This window comes from Protomyctophum bolini (genome assembly GCF_963924005.1).
Source record: "Protomyctophum bolini genome assembly, chromosome: 11".
Classification (NCBI taxonomy): Eukaryota; Metazoa; Chordata; class Actinopteri; order Myctophiformes; family Myctophidae; genus Protomyctophum; species Protomyctophum bolini.
In genome coordinates this window covers 28,635,262-28,653,925 of record NC_137872.1, presented here as the reverse complement: position 1 = coordinate 28,653,925, position 18,664 = coordinate 28,635,262, and the positions used below count along the sequence as shown (strand labels likewise).

Below are 18,664 nucleotides of genomic sequence, written 5' to 3'. Positions count from 1 at the left end.
CCATCATGCTCTTCTAAATCCCTAACCTAATAGGCTACATGGAAATGAGTGTGAACCACTGATGTAGGTACAGGTAGGGTGTTGGCAAGACCGACAAATTCAATGCCCATTGTGCCTGCCCAGATCTCATTTCTAGATTTGAGCCAGTGCAGCCAAGCATGGCGGGGTTGTTTTAGCATTTTGGCTTCATATTTACTAATTTAGGGCCTCCCTACTGTAGTTACATTAGCCTGGCTTTGGCCATACTGATAACATGGATTCACTGTCCCTGGACACAACTGGCATTTCAGCTGTTTAAAAACAAATATGCATTGGCACCAGCCATCAACTTCGATTCACAGATTAAACGAATACATGTATGAAATCTCTGAAAGTTGGTTTAAAATTATAAAGATATTGAGACTGATACAATGACAAGCCATTTTCTGTTAAATCAAGCTCTGTGGGACTCATAGCAATAAGACTATAACAGCCCAGCTAGAAGCTGCACCTAGTTCTTTACACCCAAATGGAAATTGTCCTAGAAGAAAGCCATTGGGTCAACAAAATCATTAGGCTTCATTCTGGGATATCTTGTGTAAAAGGCTGAGTTTTGGCCTGAGGGTGACAATACTGACATGTTATTACACCCCACACACACACACACAAAATTTTATGCCAATATTTGAGTCAAGTTAAATCACCAGACTTGCAACAGCAAATACCTTCCCCTTGTTTATTGGTAAAATTACAATTTATTTTCTCTTTTTTTTGCATTTTATACCACATGACCCCACCCTCCCCATGTCCCCTGCCTCACAGTAGTGGCTGCTGTGAAGGTACTGTTGTGCTAGTTGTTGATGTCATAACAGAGGATGACAACACTGGTCAAAGCGATCCCTCCCTGATATGAAAAGTAAAAAGAGAAACAAAAGTAAGCATAAAAAGTTTGAGATAACATCTGAATTCACAAAGATGACAAGACAGAGCCAGTGCACTTAATAAACATCTGAATTCACAAAGATGACTTAATACCATAGATCAGGAAAAGAAAAAAAACGGATGAGGAAACATGTAGATTGGGAAGATATTGACAATAACTATTGATTGGTTACAAGTTTGAAAAAAAAAGGATAATACAAAGACAGCAACATGTTTTCAATACACATTTGTGATTTTGGTCAAGAATACAAATCTTGCTTTACGCATTTGTCATTGTACATGGATGATTCAAAGAACATTACATTAATGCTAAATTGACTTATTGGTGACAATGTTAATAATGCACTATTTACTGTATATTGTTGGATTAATTATAAAGCCTTAGGTGACCCTATGCTTTGAAATCATTCTGAATAACTTGTCAAAAAAGTCGAAGTAATAATAGTGATAACAATATAACAATGTAATAAATCAGTTCATCTATACAGCCGCTATCTAGAAGGAAATAGCTGTCCAGCCCCCTCTCCTTTTTGGAACCCTCTCTCTTCACTTCTTCCAGGAAGCCGACGGGGAACAAGGAGGAAAAGTGAAGAAACGCTGCATGCACCTTCCACCAAACTAACAGTGACATCAGCTTATGATCAAAATACTGGAGTAATTTATGGTACATAGAAAAAACAGTAAGTAGGAAAGAAAGGTGAGGGCCAACAAGCCTGTTTCATTTTTTTTAATTCCCTCCAGATGCTTTTGATTTGATTTTTTTTTCCTTTACAGAAATACAGAGAACCAAAGATGAGCATGATTGCTCCATTAAGTGCGATCGGTACTGATTGATCTTTTTCTCCTTCCATTGGGCCTTTTTGGTGGTTGTTGTCAAATATCCATTGTCAATCAAGAGATCTTGAGTTGGTACGTCTTGGGGTGGTTTTTTTTTAAACTTCATTCTGTAAATTAGTGCGTTGGTCTATTTATTTTATCTGTCAATCGGTTCATCAGTTGTGTCTGGCAGTCTACTGGCCAATAGCACTGGTCTGCCAGACGGTTGGTTGGTTGGTACCAGCAGGTAGAAGCTGGTCTGTCCATGGATTGGTTTGACCAATGGGATGCGTGTGTCAGCTGGTTGATATCTGGTCAGGTTGGTTGATACTGTAGGTCGCTTGGATCAATTGACTCAGTACTTTAGTTAGTTTCCACCCCCACAGCACTTGCTACCTCCACCGCCCTGTGGTGCAGTATCCTGCAGGTCCACGCCGCCTCTGTTACGTCCACCAGGACCAGGCCCAGCACCCCCCTGGGGCTCATTCTTCGGAAGCTTCTTGGCTATTTTAAAGAGCACAGACCAGGTAGATGTATGGAAAATGAGCAAACATTTATGTACTTTAGAAATATAATATGGATCAATGTCCCATAGTAATGTAAGGCACTTACCTATGGCCATAAAAATCTCATTGACATTCATAGCAGTCTTGGCTGAGGTCTCCATGAAGAGCAAACTGTTGTCATCTGCGTACGATTGTGCTTCCTAAAACAATAAGTATGCAGATACATTTGGAAAGTGCTCTATCAGGCCATTTGAAGACGTTATTGTCTAGGAATTTCATTAAAGAAAATGTAAGTTTCAGTAGCATTAATATTGCCCGTTATTAGGCTTTTCCTAAAACAACTACAGTGTAATGAACAGTCTATTTAGATAGCAAATACTGTACTCAGTACGTGTTATGTACCTGGAAATCTACAGCTCTTTTGTTGGCCAAGTCTGCTTTGTTCCCTGCCAATGCAATGACAATATTAGGACTGGCTTGTCGTTGGAGTTCCTTCACCCAGTTCTTTGCACGTGTGAATGTATCCTAAAAAATAAATAAAAAGAAAATAAAAACAAAGAAAAAAGCACAACACAAAATACACTCAATACGCATAATCATAAAACTTTCACATACAACTTCACAATTATATGAGCAAAGGTCCTTTGCTCTCTGTATTATTCTGTAATCATCAACCCAAGCTGAAAAGCAAGGGTACATTCATAGCTGACAGAGGTTATTTAGGTGCGTTAGTCCAGTGGTTCTCAAAGTGGGGTCCGGGTACCCCAGTGGTCCTTGGGAGGGTTCTAGGGGTCCCCAGCAAAATGAGTGAATATATTAGCCTTGCGTAGCAATACTAATATCACTGCGTGGATATTAGTCTCGCCCCTCTCAGTGGTTTTTCGCAATGGGGCAATATGCATTGCAAAGGCAGGTGAAGGCTGGCTACGTGAGTCTATGAATATTGTAGCTATGAATATTGTAGCGGCCAGCTACAGGCAATAGGAGTGACTGTGGGAGTGTGGGGTGGGACTTCCGGGACTGGGGAAGTGAGTGACAGATGTTATGTGGATGTGCTGTGAGGAATGCTGTTGTGTGTGTTCTAAGAGTTACGGACTACGGTGAAGCCAGGTCCATTGTTTGTAAAACAGTGTTAAATTGCACTACGTCTCTGCCTCCAGTTCCTGGGATTGTTACAAAATACATGGCAGCAAAATCTGTTAAACCACTTTGACAATGTCTAACACAAATATTATCTTATTCCTTATCGCAGGGATTTTCAACTAATTATGAACCTGGGGACCACTTTTGTGTTATTATATTGGTAATATGGGCACATTTCCTAATAATGGTGACTCAACCAGTCAATCCCGTACAGTGTGTGGGGTTGTACACTTTCCCGTACAACTGTGGAACTTCTTGACATCCAACTTTCCAGTAATTGACAACATTGACGTGTCGGTTATCAGTCACCTATTTGTGCAAATAAAGGCACTTGTCACAGCATCAGAGCCCACCGTGTGCGAGCGTATACTACTCGCCGCTCGGCACCTGCCCAAGTTTGGGTTGGATGTGCATGTTTTTGTACTTTTTTTCGTGTAACATTGACGTGTCATCAATCATACATCACCAGGTCATTTAGTGCACTCTGTTTCGCAACTTTGCATGGTCAGGGACCACATACAATACCTTCACGGACCACCAGTGGTCCACGGACCACCTGTTGAAAACCTATGCCTTATGCCATAAGGGATCTCTAAAAGAAATTCAGATGGGCGTCCAAATAAATAAGGTTTCCTTGACAATGTTTGAGAACGACTGTGTTGGTCAATTTGTTACATGCCAGGTAACTTACTGTGTTGGTAATGTCATAGACCACGATGGCAGCCTGGGCTCCTCTGTAGTACATGGGCGCCAGGCTGTGATACCGCTCCTGTCCCGCCGTGTCCCAGATCTCAAACTTAACTGTTGTGTCATCCAAACATACAGTCTGTGTGAGGAAGGCAGCTGCCGAAAAAGACAATACAAAAACCAGTTTAACATGCAATGCAGTCTAGTCTCACAAATTATGTTTCAGGCATTTAGCTGCTCCTGTAATGCAAAGTGACTTACAAGTGAAAGTGCAACTACATACAGTAAGTAATTATCGATTTCCCTTTTCACCAATATTAGAAACTGCTGAAAGTAAGGTGCACAAGGATCTGGACCTGGAGAATTCTGTAGATGGTGATTCATATTATAAGAGAAGAACCGGGGCAGGAACACAGGGCATGAGAGCTAGGAAGAGGAGTAGCAAGAGTTGTACAACTCAAATTCACCACTAAAAGCACATTGTGGGGCACGGTGGCAGTCTGTAGTGTTGTCGCCTCACAGCTAGAAGGTCCTGGGTTCGATTCCCGCTCGGGACGCTGTGGGCACTGGCGCAGTGTCCTCTCCTCCGTGTCATCAGTGCCCATATCCGAGGCGGGGTTGGCGAAAGGGCCTTTCTGTGTGGAGTTTGCATGTTCTCCCCGTGTCCCCTAGGGTAGGTACCCTCACAAAAACATGCCGTAATCCTGGTCTCTGATGGAGGGGAAAGGAACTGGTTGGAATGGGGGCACGGTGGCACAGTTGGTAGTGCTGTCGCCTCACAGCTAGAAGGTCCTGGGTTCGATTCCCGCTCGGGGCACTGTGGGTGCTGGCGGCGTGTTTCCTCCTCCGCGTCATCAGTGCCCATACCCGAAGGCGGGGTTGGCGAAAGGGCCTTTCTGTGTGGAGTTTGCATGTTCTCCCAGTGTCCCCTAGGTACCCTCACAAAAACATGCAGTAATCCTGGTCTCTAAACTGCCTCCCCCTGGCCAGCCGGGGCGCCTGATGGAGGGGAAAGGAACTGGTTGGAATAACGTGTTCCTTCCACGCGCTACGTCCAACCAGGGAAACTCCCCCCTGTCAGGTGCAAAGGAGCAACTTGGACACTCAGGCATGAAGGGAGCATGAGTTAAGTCTGTTGCTCTCCCCAGGTTGGCGGAGGGTGTGTAGAGCCCAGGATCATAGATGATTGACACAGGGGTGAAAAATGGGTTACAAAATCGTGGGATAAAAAATATATATATTTAAAAAAAAGGAACTGGTTGGAATAACGTGTTTCTTTCACACGCTACGTCCAACCAGAGAAACTCCCCCCAGTCAGGTGTAAAGGAGCGACTTGGACACTCAGGCATGAAGGAAGAATGAGTTAAAGTCCGTTGCTCTCCCCAGGTTGGCGGAGGGTTTGTAGAGCCCAGGATCACATTAGATTGACACATGGGTGAAAAATGGGTTAAGAAAATTGTGGGATATACATTTCTTTTGTACCTTATTTTACCCATAGCAATTCAAAGCCCGACCAATCTCTCAAGCTCTTTAGTAAAGAGTAAATACATTTTCAGGTCAGAATAACAAACAATTCACTTACAGCACTTTTAAATGACATGATTGCCATTTGTAATTAAACCTTTTTCATTTAAAAAGCTAGATCTTAGATGAGAGACCTCCAGGCTGGAAAGGGGAGGAAGAGTCAATGTAATATGTAAACAAGATAATTGCAGATACCTTGACATGACAAAAACAAAACAGAACAGACCTAAGCCAGAGAAATTAAACATTGCCAGTGTTCCCACTGGCGATGGCATTTGTGGGATATCACTTTGAGACGCCGATGCCTATTCCAGATAGGAGTAATTGGGTGATTTCCCCATGAGAGTCGTTCATAAAGTCATGGGAGTAAATACATTTAGTTACTTTTCCACAGAACCATCAATATGTTTTAATACTGAATTTATTTTAAATGTTTGTAACCCCAAAGTTAAAATCCAGACAAACTTTGTCAAGGCCATATCCCCATGAGTGAATACACCTTTGATGAAAATAATACTAATAATCATTTGTGTTTTGGAGGTAAATGTGTAGCCGACAACATAAGCTCCGACTTACCCCGTTCGTTGTGTAAACAAATGAGTCACGTCTAAACCTTTCTGGGCAGATAAACACCAGAAACACCTGAATCGGTTTCTGGAGTGTATTAAAATGTTATGTGACCCCCCCCACACACACACACACACACACACACCCATCAAAAAAAGAAAAGAAAACTAGGCTGAGAATGAACACAGATTGCATAAGAGACAGGCGAGACCACTCCACTGCAGACACTACATGCTTATTCAGCCTTGCTGTGTCACATGACAGAGGAAAATGTGAGCTCATTGTACATACTTTAGAGCTTTGTGACCTTTGACCGAGCAGGCAGCTGACCACAAGTTAACTAGAGGAAAGAAATGCTGACTTGTTTCAAGTCTTTGGCCAGTGTAAGCACCAAGCATCCTGCCCCACATCCCCACACCACCATTATTCATAGATGTGTGATTCTATAGGGAGAAAATGTTAGTTGAAAATAAAGACGTGTGACGATGTTCCATTACTTCCAGATAAACTGTTAAGATTACTGGACATTTACCCACTCGATACATACTACATACGTTGTGAGATTGTAGGTCTGCTATTTTTGTATGAAATGGCCCATAAATTAGGCTTTACGTTTCATTTTAACCAGGTAAGTTAACTAGCGACACATTCTTGGAAAGACCACCAGCCTTGTCAGTGGGAAATATCAGGGAAAGGGATAATCAATGCCTGGGTCTGCCACCAGCTTAAACAGGAGGCCAAGACTGATATGGCATTGACAACACAAATGTTCAATTTTCCCTGTAGCATTGCTGACGTTGTAGTTGTAGACTACTAGGCACTTCTACAAAAATATTTATTCATTTTAACTCCCCAATCTGAACTACAAGCATAATGCTACTTTAGGCAGAACGGGATGATTCTACAGAAAACTTCCTTTTTGGGTGAAAAGGGACATTTATTTAGTCATCACCACCTAGGCATACACAGTGTATATTAAGTTTCACTGGTCTACACCAGGCCCAGGAAACCACCATTGTTGTCTCCTTCCTTCCCGTTTGAAATAACCACATTCATCACTGCCTTCAAAAGGTAACTGAATAATAAAAATCTAAACTTGCACAGCCTTTTTATTTTCAGGATTCTTTCGTGATAAAATGTAATACCGGTACATAAAAATGAATGTAGGCTACCTTGTAATTGGACCTAAACTTGGTCCTGTAGCATCAATTATGATAAAGGGCCATGCAAACTCATCCCAGGAACAAAATTAATTATTCCCACCCTGATGTTACTACATCCTATGTGCACAACATGGGACCATCATTTCATCAAGAAACCACCATATTTGACATGTTTTCATTAAATTAATGCAGTCAATCAGAGTTCAGTTCAACCTCATTAGAACAGTCGTTTCTTTGAGAAACAAAGTTAGGAAGGATGCAATTGAATGGCATTCAAAGTTAAACACAGACTTCTGAGCCATTTCAAAACCTGTGTAGGCCTACTCTTTCTCCTACCAAAAATGGATCAAGAATCAATAATGCTAATGGCATGATTAGTGGCATCAATAAAATGATACATTTTCATCCCCAACCGTAACTGAACTGGGGCTGCAGCACTTTCCATGACAAGATTCAGAATGACAGAAGATGCAACGCTGAATGATTGATGGAGACAAACCCATTCAGTAGGGGGGTGGTTGGGGAGCTGAATAATTCTTAAATTGAATATATATATATATATATATATATATATATATATATATATATATATGATAGAATTTCAATAAAGATTACAATAGTATACCATATTAAAAAAGAAGGCTCATCTGTACATGCCAGGCAGAGAGGATTAGACATGTGAGAAGCTAGTTGTCACTCTGATTCCATCAAAGGCACAATACATTTGGAAGGCGCTCACCTCCGATGGTGCTCTCCTGGTACTCATGGAACTGGCCCTTGACGAAGCGCAGCACCAAGCTCGACTTGCCTACCGCCGACTCTCCCAACAGCACTAGCTTGAACTGGCAGATCTTGTTGCTTGCTGCGGTGCCGTTGGTTCGTGCCTGTCCTCGCCCTGCCATAGTGCTGTGCTTAGAGCTTCACTGGAGGAAGAGAATGGAAGTCCCAGTTGACTCTAGGCTAAGGCTTAGTACAGGGGCGGACAAAGCCCGGACAAAGGCTGGTTGAGCTAGGCAAGGCCAGGTATAGTCCAGGCGGCAAACCAGAGAAGATGCCTCACCGATGAAAGCTGGAAGAGAGAGAGAGAGAGTACATAAATAAATAAGAGTCCTGTGTGCAGCATTCGAACATTGGGCCTCATAAACAGACCAGCGTATTCTACTCTGAGAACGCATGAGAACTCGTGTTTTTCAACCTAAAGAAATTTGTGGCGAGAAAAAGCTCAGTGGCGAGGATGTGCTTAAAAAGTAGCACATACCCGTGTGATTTTACAAGCAGTGATTTGGCATCATCACAGTACCACATGGTAACACGAGGGGTTAATAAGATCTTGTAAAGCCAAATTATACTCCGAGTCCAATCCATATTCTATAATAGGACAGTGGCTGCACAGAGCCCACTCGCTCACCAAAAATAACAGATCTACAAGGCTTCACATTTCAACACCTTGTCAGCTTGTACATGATGTTGTATTTGGCAAGCGAGTCCCCCATGTGATGGATGTGTATCAGCTGACATTGAGTAAAGTATTGCTCTCATGTGTAAATAGGAAAATGTTTTCCAAAGTTTAAGCAGTGACAAAGGAATGCTGGAATGCAGGAACAATGCTATCCAATAGTTACTGATTATGTATCAGAACTGTATGGTCATTGATCACAGGAGGAAATTCACTCTTTTAGTGCTGCCCAATTAATTTAAAAGAAAAGATCGAGATCTAGAATCAGAAACCTATGCAATCTCATTTTGTGAAGAATCGTGCAGCACTAGTTGGATGTCAAATTAATTTTAGTTACTCTTATGCTTTTGCTTGTTTTTTTAATAAATATTTTCAGGAAAGAAAATTGTGTGAGAATCTTGTTAAAGAAATTCGAGATTCACATTTGAGCAAGAATCGTGCAGCACTACGCTCTTTGCACAAACATATCCTAACTACTCCATCTGTTGCCCTGCATCGGGAATGGACAGAGATTTTATCCAGTGTGCATCTTCAGATGGTAATTATTATCAATCAAGTTTCATAATTAAATATTAGAGTTTGCCAACTACGATGTTTCAGCGTAGAGATGACGGCTCTATGCCAAACAACTAAAGTATTGCATTTCTTCTTTTGGAGTGCCGCAATATTCAGAAACAGTGGGGGGTTTTTATCTGACGAGTATCACAGCCTCAGTCAAAACCCAACTCATGAGTCACGTTTAGGTCTAGTTGGTAATCCAGAAACCAGAACCTAACTTTCAAATGTAGTTTGTCATTCCACACACACAAATCAGTATGAGACCGACAATGTCAGTGACAAACCCCGAGCTATCATATTAGCCCACAAAATAAAATAAATATATATATATATATCATAAGCATGGTGACTGAAACTGAAACATTTCATGATATGGTAATGAGTTAGAAACTTACATTGCACAAGGGTAAACTGGTTGACTACAAAAGATAAGATGCTGGCGTTATCATTTAATCGTTATTTACTTTTGGCAAAGTGTTGCTGCAAAGAGCCTCTGCTTGTTTGAAACTGTATCACTGAAAGCTTGCCCGCCATCCAATGGTATGGTATGTGGTAATGGAAATATTACGGGTTTTACCCAGAAGCCAAAAGGTTAATGTCTACAACTTTATTGTGTAGACGGCTTGCCAAAAAAGATGCTCTACTCACAACAACCACACAGAGCACAGAGGTTGGTTCAAACAGCACAGCACATCACCAGGACTAAGATTCTGTCATGCTGGCTTTCTACCTGCCTCATGGCCAGATAAGCTCTAGTCTACACTTCCTTCTCCAGGGAAAGAGAACCAGCAGCGTGAATGTTTTTTTATTGTGGGCGAGGAGGGAAAAAGTGATTCATATAAACACTTTGTTTTCTCTAATGATACATTTCAATATACTTAAGGCTCTTTTTCTCGTACTGAAAATGGATCAGGAATCAATAATACAATATAGATGACCAATATACATTACGCAAAAAGGTGACGGGGAGCTAGGAAGAGGGCTGACAGTGTCAGGGGTACAGAATGATCGGGGGCCCCCCTTCAGTTAGGAAGGGGTGAAATGCCCTGGATCACACATTAGTTGCAAATTTGCAATGTATGGTTGTCAAAGAATCAAACCATTAAGAACCACTGCTCTAGTAGTCTACCAACCAGATTGGTCAAAATAAAAAGCAATGGATTGTCACTTTAAATCCAACTCTATTTCAGTTGAGTGATGCACATGAGATCCAGCAGCTTCTGCTTGGTCAGAGACAGGAAACCCGGCTCAGTTCATATCAGGAAGTGAAGATTGCAGAACACATTAGTTGCCTCAACTTTTTCACTGGAAAAATAAAATGCAGGCCATTGGCACAGACAACAATATAATGGTCAGACAGTGACTGACAAGAAGAAACAGTGTACGACAAAAAGTATAAAAGGTGTTATTACATTACACTTGTCTGTTAACAGAGTTAACAACAGCTATTTGCGAGGAGGAAATGACAGAGAATTACATAATGAGTAATGACAGAGAATGAGTATGTCAGAATAGTAAAGAGTCAGGCTAGGTCAGAGACATTCAGACCTTCTGGGCTTTGCCCCAGGTCTGGGCTGGGCCTAATCTTTAGCATGTGACAGGAGAGCAAAGCCATGTTTGAAATGACTGCTAAATGTCAGAGTGAAATTCATCTTATCCATCGACAACAAAATATTCAAAGTCTTGGGTCTGAGAGGCCAACCCTCTAGTTCAAATGGTGGTCCGTGGCTCAAATGCTGAATAAATAGTGGACCATGAAATTAAAACAGTTGAAAACCCCTAGAATATATAATCTTGGAGTGACCTTATAGCCAAATTGGTTAGGGGCAGGGCACCTAGGCACTTACCACATGGGCATAAAATGCCTTCAACATGCCCAGGTTGGACACTCTGGGCTGGCCGTACTGTTTGTTCTGTCACTGCCCTGCTCCCTGTCCTCTTTTCCTGTCTCTATCTCAGTCGCTATCAAAATCGGTGGGATGGCACTAAAGTGGTTCTCCTCCTACCTCACCGACCAAACTCTTCTCCCTTCTGGCTCCAAAACTAAGGAATGCACTTCCCATTACTATCAGAACTGCAGCCTCACTCCCAATCTTGGGACTGGGACTCCGCCGTAGTCTGAAAACGCACCTTTTCAGACTCCATCATGGCCCCTAGCACTTGCCCTAGCCCCTTAGATAAGCACTTTATGTATGACTTACAGCACTAGAATTGCATTTTATGTAGTCGTAGTACTTTATAGTATATACAGTATGTATATACCATATAGATATGGCTGAAGAATTGGACTATACAGACAGGCAAACACACCAACGCACGTACGGTTCTTCAGAGGGAATGCTGATTTTTCACACACCATAGAGGCAGAAAAGAGCAGCAAATAAAGCTATTTTGTTTACCGGGTCAACAAACTGCATTTCTGAATGCCAGACTAATCAGACAACATTCTATGGAGGAAGCAAGCATGGAAGGTAGGAGAGAAAAACGATTTTATATAGGAGTTTATAGGCTTTCCTAATTTCTATAGCCCTGGGTACTACTAGTGTTTTCTACTTAACTCCAGTAGACCATGTAGAAAAAGAAGACCCAGGGATTTACAGAGAAAAGCACAGTACTGGGCTGATCACATTACGTCACAGCAATAATGCAACAGGGAAAAGCAATGAGTGAATCATTAAAATGCACTCATATCGCAGACCAAGGTTCGGACTTCGGGTTGCATACAACATGTAGCAAAATAATTGAACCCTTGATGTCATCAATTTGTTTCTAAAATCTGTAAAGGCTCCAGATTTGTCTTATCCATCAATGACACAGAGAGAGCATTGGGACAAACCTGCTAGAACTTGATGACGCATTGCTGGCAACTTGGCATCAACATTGGACAGTAAACCTAATGGTAACAAAAAAGCTGATTATTTATGTAAATATTGAAGGCGATGGAAAGAAAGTCATTCATTTCTTAGCTTTATTTTTTTAGCATGTATTCTGGACACATGGCGCGGCAGTGGCTCAGGTGTAGAGTGGCCGGTAGAACAGCCAGACGATCTCGGGCTCCGCCAGAGTTATGCCCCCTACACACTGCACGATATTTGATCCAATTATGCTATTGGGGAGCTTTTTTGGAGCTCTCCGACAAAACCCCCGATCTGATGCAGGATCGGGCTTGATCGCCGAGGTTTTGCTTGCTGTGTGAGAAAGGATCTGTGAGAAGCTCCAGCGGCGATAAAGCGCTCACTGAACGTTTATGAATATCTACCAGGTTTGATATTTGAGTCTCTCACCGACTTCATACAGTTGAAGAGTTCATACAGTATGAACAGGGTTGCAACCACACCCGAGAAGGTCCAAAATAAAGCCAATGAGAGCACTGTGCTCACAGACAGAAAGTATGTCTGTCTGTCTCGATAATATATAACCATTATATATGGGTAAATCCAGGTGTCATATTGGTTGCTACATTAGCCTAATATTGCTGTTATAGTCTAGAAAACCAACGCATCTCACTTGAATGTTGATATTAAAAGAGCGCAAACATGCTGTGCTGAAAGAGAGACATAACCCTATACCTAAACTTAACCCCAGTATAACTATGCCTAACCCTAAACTTATTTATAAACTTATTCTCAGTAAAACAAAATGAAGATTAAAGAATACAAGAACCGCTGCAACGAGCGGTCGGCGTGAGGTTGTCGGGGGGGGGGGGGGGGGTCGAGGGGTGAGATGGTTTAGGGGCGACCGTACCTGATACCGCACCTATACGTGAGATGTCAAAAAGAGCTGGGTGAAAGAAGATGGGAGAAATGGATAGAGTATTTAGCTGTGGGGGGGTGGATATGGAGTTAATATGGGCTGTCTTTCCGGTTGTCAATGGATGCAAGGAATCCAAAAGTCTGTAATATGTATTGTTGTTGCTGTACATCCCATGACCTCTTTTGTTTTTTATTCCGTTTTATTGTATGCCTTGTTTGTCTTTTGTGTCTGTCTTGCATATTCAAAAATAAAGAGTTTTTTATTTATTTTAATGAATTGAAATTAAAAAAAATAAATGTAGCCTCTATGTAGCGAGTCTGGATCGCATCTTGGTGAACTCTTGCAGTATGTGAACCCTAGTCAGCGATGAATTGTTTAGTGTGAAAACCAAAGATATGACAGCCGACTTACAAAAAAAACAAAACACTCTTGTAGTGTGAAATACATAACGATCTGATGACTCACCGACAACTTTAAAAAGTGTCAATTTTGTGTCCTTGAGCTCCTAATTGCTCCCGATGTGCTAGCGCTATTTTTTTAAATACTGGGTATATATATATATATATATATTCTCCACCAATGGCAAGAATGCAAGTTTAGGCCAAGAGCCAAGTCCCTCCATCAGTAGTGTGGTGGAAAAATAAAGCAGATGCTTACTACAGTCAGCAGGCGACTGTCTAACTGTCTAACACAGAGAGAGACAGGCCTGCATGCATCACAATCAACCTTTCACGGATGCTTAATGGTATCCTAATGGGCTCTGGAGCCCTCCACAGGGAAGTGGGTCAGAGAGACAGAGGAGGACATGGATCAGTCACTGAAAGGGGGAGGAAGAGGCAAGATCAAGGAGCCAAAAGCAGGGATGGACTGAAATATTCATAGTGGCATCGTGTGAGCTCTGTTTTCAGCATGATATCTACAGTTGGCAAGATGTAATGAATTTAAGGCTGTATACTAATTATGCTGCAGATAAAATACAAATACATAAATGAGAGAATAATGCCCACAAGCAGAGCTTCATATAAAGAAAATAACAAAACGGCACAATCTCAACCAAATATTGATTCGGGGGCCAAAAACTGAGTCCATTATTCGTAGTCAATATGTACTCAACTGATGTTTTATCAGTATAATTTCTTTCCAATCAAAAATGCCAATAGCCAATATTTTATATCCTACAAAGTAACTGTAAATTCAACATATAAGTGCCCTGAAAACTCCTCTCTCTTTCCTCAATATTGAATGAACAGCATGGGGAAAAAAGTGATGACAATAATAAAAGTGGATATTAATATTAAACCAAATGCAGACATTACATTTTAACAGTGTTCTACTATTTACTGAATGAATGGCTGTGTTTCTGAATGAATATCAAGTTACAGTTATCCCTTGAACACTAGTGTCCATAGTCTGTGGATAGATAACAATTTTGTCAATCCAACAGAATCAGAGATTAAAATAGGGTGCATTTTGCATTCCAAAACGCAATTTATAGTTAAGGGACAAAATAAGGACCTCTGCATCTACGGGATGCACTACTGTACTGTTTTTTACTCTAGTTTATTTTGCTAGCTTTAGTTATAATAATCACTTCTTATGTTTTCTACATGAATATATTAAACAACCAAATTATAACCAAATGAAATGAAATTAGTTAAATGCTGCAATTTGTAAAAAAAATATATTTGCAAAATATGACTCCTAACGTCGTTGAAGTGGGACTCATAAAATGTCCCTGGGACTCATCTAAAAGACCAGGACTCATTACATTGAAAACCTATTTACTTCACTGCAGAATATATTGATTCAATTGAACCATTTTAACTTACATGTCACATCAAATATAAATGAGGTGACTTCATGTGGCCATCAATAGAAAGTTATTAAGAATAGAATAGGAAAGTTGGTTGACTAAAAACAGTAGTATCAACATAATGATTAGTCATCCTGACCAGGGTGTGATGTCAGTGTATTTGAGCACACACAATATTTCCTTATAGGCAAGCAGAGTTGTTTTACTTGTTTAATACTTTATGATGGGCATGAATAAAGCTCAAACTATGCACAGGCAAACAACAACAACTACACCCAGAATATACACCGGCATATTAATGTGACAACTTGTATTAGTCATCAATGTTGTGTACCCAATTGAGCTGAATATAAGACTACATATTTTCCATTGGAAATATCCTAGAAAACAGGGTTGTATTATAATCGGGGACTAGAATACCGGTATTTGACATTCAATGTTCTATTTCCACAAATGAGTCTTGAGGGTTGTCTTAAAATCAGAGTACCGGTAGTCTTATATTCGGCACAATACGGTAGTTAGCACACTTCTAAGCGAATCTCACTCGACCAGTTACCTAGAAACAAGTGTTGACTTGAGAACTGTTCTTTTCATTCCAAAGGTGGGGGGCCCTGGGCCTGGTCTGAATATAAAGGTGGCACTTGACTGCATGGCAATGTTAATGGCATCTGTCTGTCTGTTGTCTGATGGTTGTTGTGGGGAGTGTGCAATAGTCTCCATGCTTGGAGTACTAATTAGCTACCAGAAGAATCGATTTGCATTGAGCAAATTGGCCTTGCTTTTCATGTTTAAGGATTTCACATTGGTCAGGAAGTAGCCAAAGTATGAGTTTTAAATCTTCAAATACAAAGCCAATCTTAAAGGTCCATGTGGTGCTGACTGGTAACAGGCTTTAAGAGTGGCACACTGATCCAACAGCAGAAAGCCGTTTAAAATTCCTGTCCCATCTCTGTGAAAGAAGAGAAACCCTTCAAAAAGGTAAGCCACGCCACATTTTCCCATTCAAACAAAACTGACTTTTGGAAGAAGCAACACTTGGGGTGAGACACTGGTGATAAAGCGGAGGAAAATACAGCAGGATACGCATCACCATGAGATAACACCATAGCAAGTCACAGGCACTTCCTGTGCCTTCTTTCCCTCGTCAATTGTGTGGACAATTTGGACAGTTATCTAGTAGTGTATGTGATTGAAACAGACTAGCACTTGGTTTGCTTTACTGCAAAGAAAGAAAGACAGACAGACAGACACGCAAATTTCATAATTTTAAAATGGACTATTAACTGACTCTCCTACGAAAATTGACAAATCATCAATTCCTCCCATTTTCACCCAAAGTTTGAATATGAATAGTTTCCCTAAAGATCATGCTGCTGGATGATGCTCAGATTATTATTACACATTTTCCAGATTTTTGTATTCACCAAAACAACTCCCTTTTCAAATTACATTGTTAAAATTGTGTTCTCCTCTGTTGCAAAGATAAAGGGAGTGGACATAGATGATTCAAGTCAGGCTGGGTGTCGCCACCAGTTCTCTCACTCACACACGCGCAAGATATGCAACTCTAGACTAACAGACCATTTCTTTCGTTATGATATAGCACATTCACAAACTGTCGATATGCTGGTTAGGGTTCCTGTAAAATCTCTAGCATAACAAGTTTGACACCCCTGCTATGAACCACCACTCTCCCAGGACAAGGTCCACACACCATAAACATAACAGCAGCTCAGGAAAGTTATTGTAAATCCATCGTGTGTCTCAAAGGTCTATACTGTGTTCCCCTTATGGAACCATAAACACAAACACTATGAACACTTGTTAAAATCTCGGAGGCACAAGGCCAAGTCCATTTAAATCTGCAAACACATACATAGTAAACTAGCAAAATAAGAAGCTTAGCATTGATGTCATGTGGCACACCTCTTCAAAGCCAGGATAAAATATTACTTACAATTAACTTTTTATGTAAAGTAGAAGTTAGCACTTGACTGACTGGCAGAAATAGCTAATGCAGATTGGCTACATAGGTTATCAGGTGACAAAGTTGACAGACAGTGTCAAAGGAATCATATGCAAACCTCACCAGATAACTGGCCCATGCCAATCCATGTCTGCCAAACAATAAATTATACAGTTAACTTACACCACTTCTTCCCAAGTTGCCTTAGCTAGCATTATCTGTCTGATGCTATTCCTACGTTACTTATTTCACAGCAGGGTACATCGATATTAGTTATGAATATGATACCAACTGTAATACTGTAAGTTAAATGCTAATCGGGAAACTAGCATTAACGTTAAGTTCGCTAAGTTAGTTGATGTGTCACCGTTTTAACAGAGGCGAGAGGCTAATGTGAAACACCTCGTCCAGCTAGCATTATAGCTAGCTAACATTTTACAGTTCTTCCATCTGTCGACAACAAAAACCTCCGAAACCAAAACTAAAGCCAAGGAGTTGGAACATTGAGCCCGTGCAGCTGGCTAAAGCCGGATATATAACACTCTCTGCGGCAAGACGGTGTGGAAAAAACACAATAGCTCCTAGTACAACAAGCTAAGTGACATAGCCAAGTTAGTTAGCCAGAGATAACGTCATTAGCCAACTTTTCCTTTCCCCGGCCAGACAGACGTACAGGGGTCGTCAGCTGCTTGACAGCTGAGACACCGAGAAACGCTCAACAAACACCGATGATCCATTATTCGCTCGACGACAGAAATTAGTCGTTTCTTCTGCAACGACTTCAGTCCGTTTTTGTCTTCATGTTAACACAGTTGACAACACGTAACGTCTGTCGAAAATACGTCATTTTTGTTCTCAACAACACTTGTCAAAAGGAGCTCGCGCGACGAAGTAGCCTCGGGGATTTTCCCCCCTCTTCTTGGTTCCCGTTGCTGGTCAGCCTAATGCTCTCATACTGTTATATTATCGTCTTATTATATTATATATGATTTGTCTCTATATATTGTGTTGATTTAAAAAGGTCCACCGCTGGACGGACTCTCGATGCGGGCGGTTTAATGATCCCTGTACTTGCCTGATGGCTGGTTTGGCCAAAATGTTAACTGAGGCTGTGGAAAATCTTCTACGACTAACATCATAGTATGATTTAAGCGCCCACTACAAACTCCACGTATTCCCAACGTCCACACATGTAAATAGTTTTTATTTCTTAAAAAACACTTACACTACTTTAGTTGTTTTCGCTGACCACACATCGGTACCCCTCTGTTCTTCTTCTCTTCTCGGGCCCTGGCCTTCCCTTCCGGTTAGTGACTTTTCCGGGAACCTCCCACCCTTGTCAGCAGGGTTTCTGAACCAATGAGACACACACTTCATTTATATGGTGCCTCGTAGGGCGGTGTCGCGCACGGTGAAAATGGCAGATCTACAAGCCCACGACGTGTCGGCGATGCGAAGGGTCGTGAGCTTGTAAAGTTGCTTTTTTGTCGTCAGAAGAACTGCCTGGGAACGCACTTTACATTCATGGTTAAACATTGATTTCTGCAAGTCCACATTTTCTAAACCATCCCCCGATTCCCCCCCGTTGATTGTGTCATTTTATATAAAACATAATAAATCTGAGCTCGTTCAATTTAGCTCTAATCAGACATTTATAATTGATATACATTATACATGTATACATAAATGTATACATTTTTGAGCTAACTATGATGATGAAGTGTGAGAGAAAACATGACCTTGGTGAAAGTTTGTTTAATACATTTTTATTTGATCAACGATTATGTCCAT

The 18,664-nt window shown here is 41.1% G+C and overlaps 2 protein-coding genes across 2 annotated transcripts in view; both read right to left on the bottom strand.

Annotated features, from left to right (window-relative positions):
* Nucleotides 1-972: 972 nt before the first annotated feature.
* Nucleotides 973-18,194, bottom strand: rab5c (RAB5C, member RAS oncogene family). The gene is made up of 6 exons (XM_080776982.1): nucleotides 18,099-18,194; nucleotides 8,067-8,396; nucleotides 4,078-4,229; nucleotides 2,646-2,768; nucleotides 2,350-2,443; nucleotides 973-2,241 (listed from the first exon to the last, which is right to left on the bottom strand). Exons 2-6 carry the CDS (start codon nucleotides 8,227-8,229, stop codon nucleotides 2,105-2,107), a joined length of 669 nt encoding a protein of 222 aa, XP_080633108.1. The 5' UTR covers nucleotides 8,230-8,396; nucleotides 18,099-18,194; the 3' UTR covers nucleotides 973-2,104.
* Nucleotides 17,490-18,664, bottom strand: part of kcnh4a (potassium voltage-gated channel, subfamily H (eag-related), member 4a) — a gene marked incomplete at both ends in the record, with an annotated part of 28,228 nt that continues 27,053 nt past the window's right edge. Inside the window, one exon of the mRNA XM_080775121.1 lies at nucleotides 17,490-17,569. Coding sequence (XP_080631247.1) covers nucleotides 17,490-17,569 — 80 coding nt within the window. The remainder of the gene's footprint in view (nucleotides 17,570-18,664) is intronic.

Bases quoted from the DNA above. Each gene is read 5' to 3' on its own strand.
- rab5c (XM_080776982.1), bottom strand. From the start codon at position 8,229: ATGGCAGGGCGAGGACAGGCACGAACCAACGGCACCGCAGCAAGCAAC. The intron at 4,230-8,066 runs GTGAGCGCCTTC...CTTTTTCGGCAG, and splicing joins CCAGGAGAGCACCATCGGAG to CTGCCTTCCTCACACAGACT. The intron at 2,444-2,645 runs GTACATAACACG...TTATTGTTTTAG, and splicing joins AAAGAGCTGTAGATTTCCAG to GAAGCACAATCGTACGCAGA.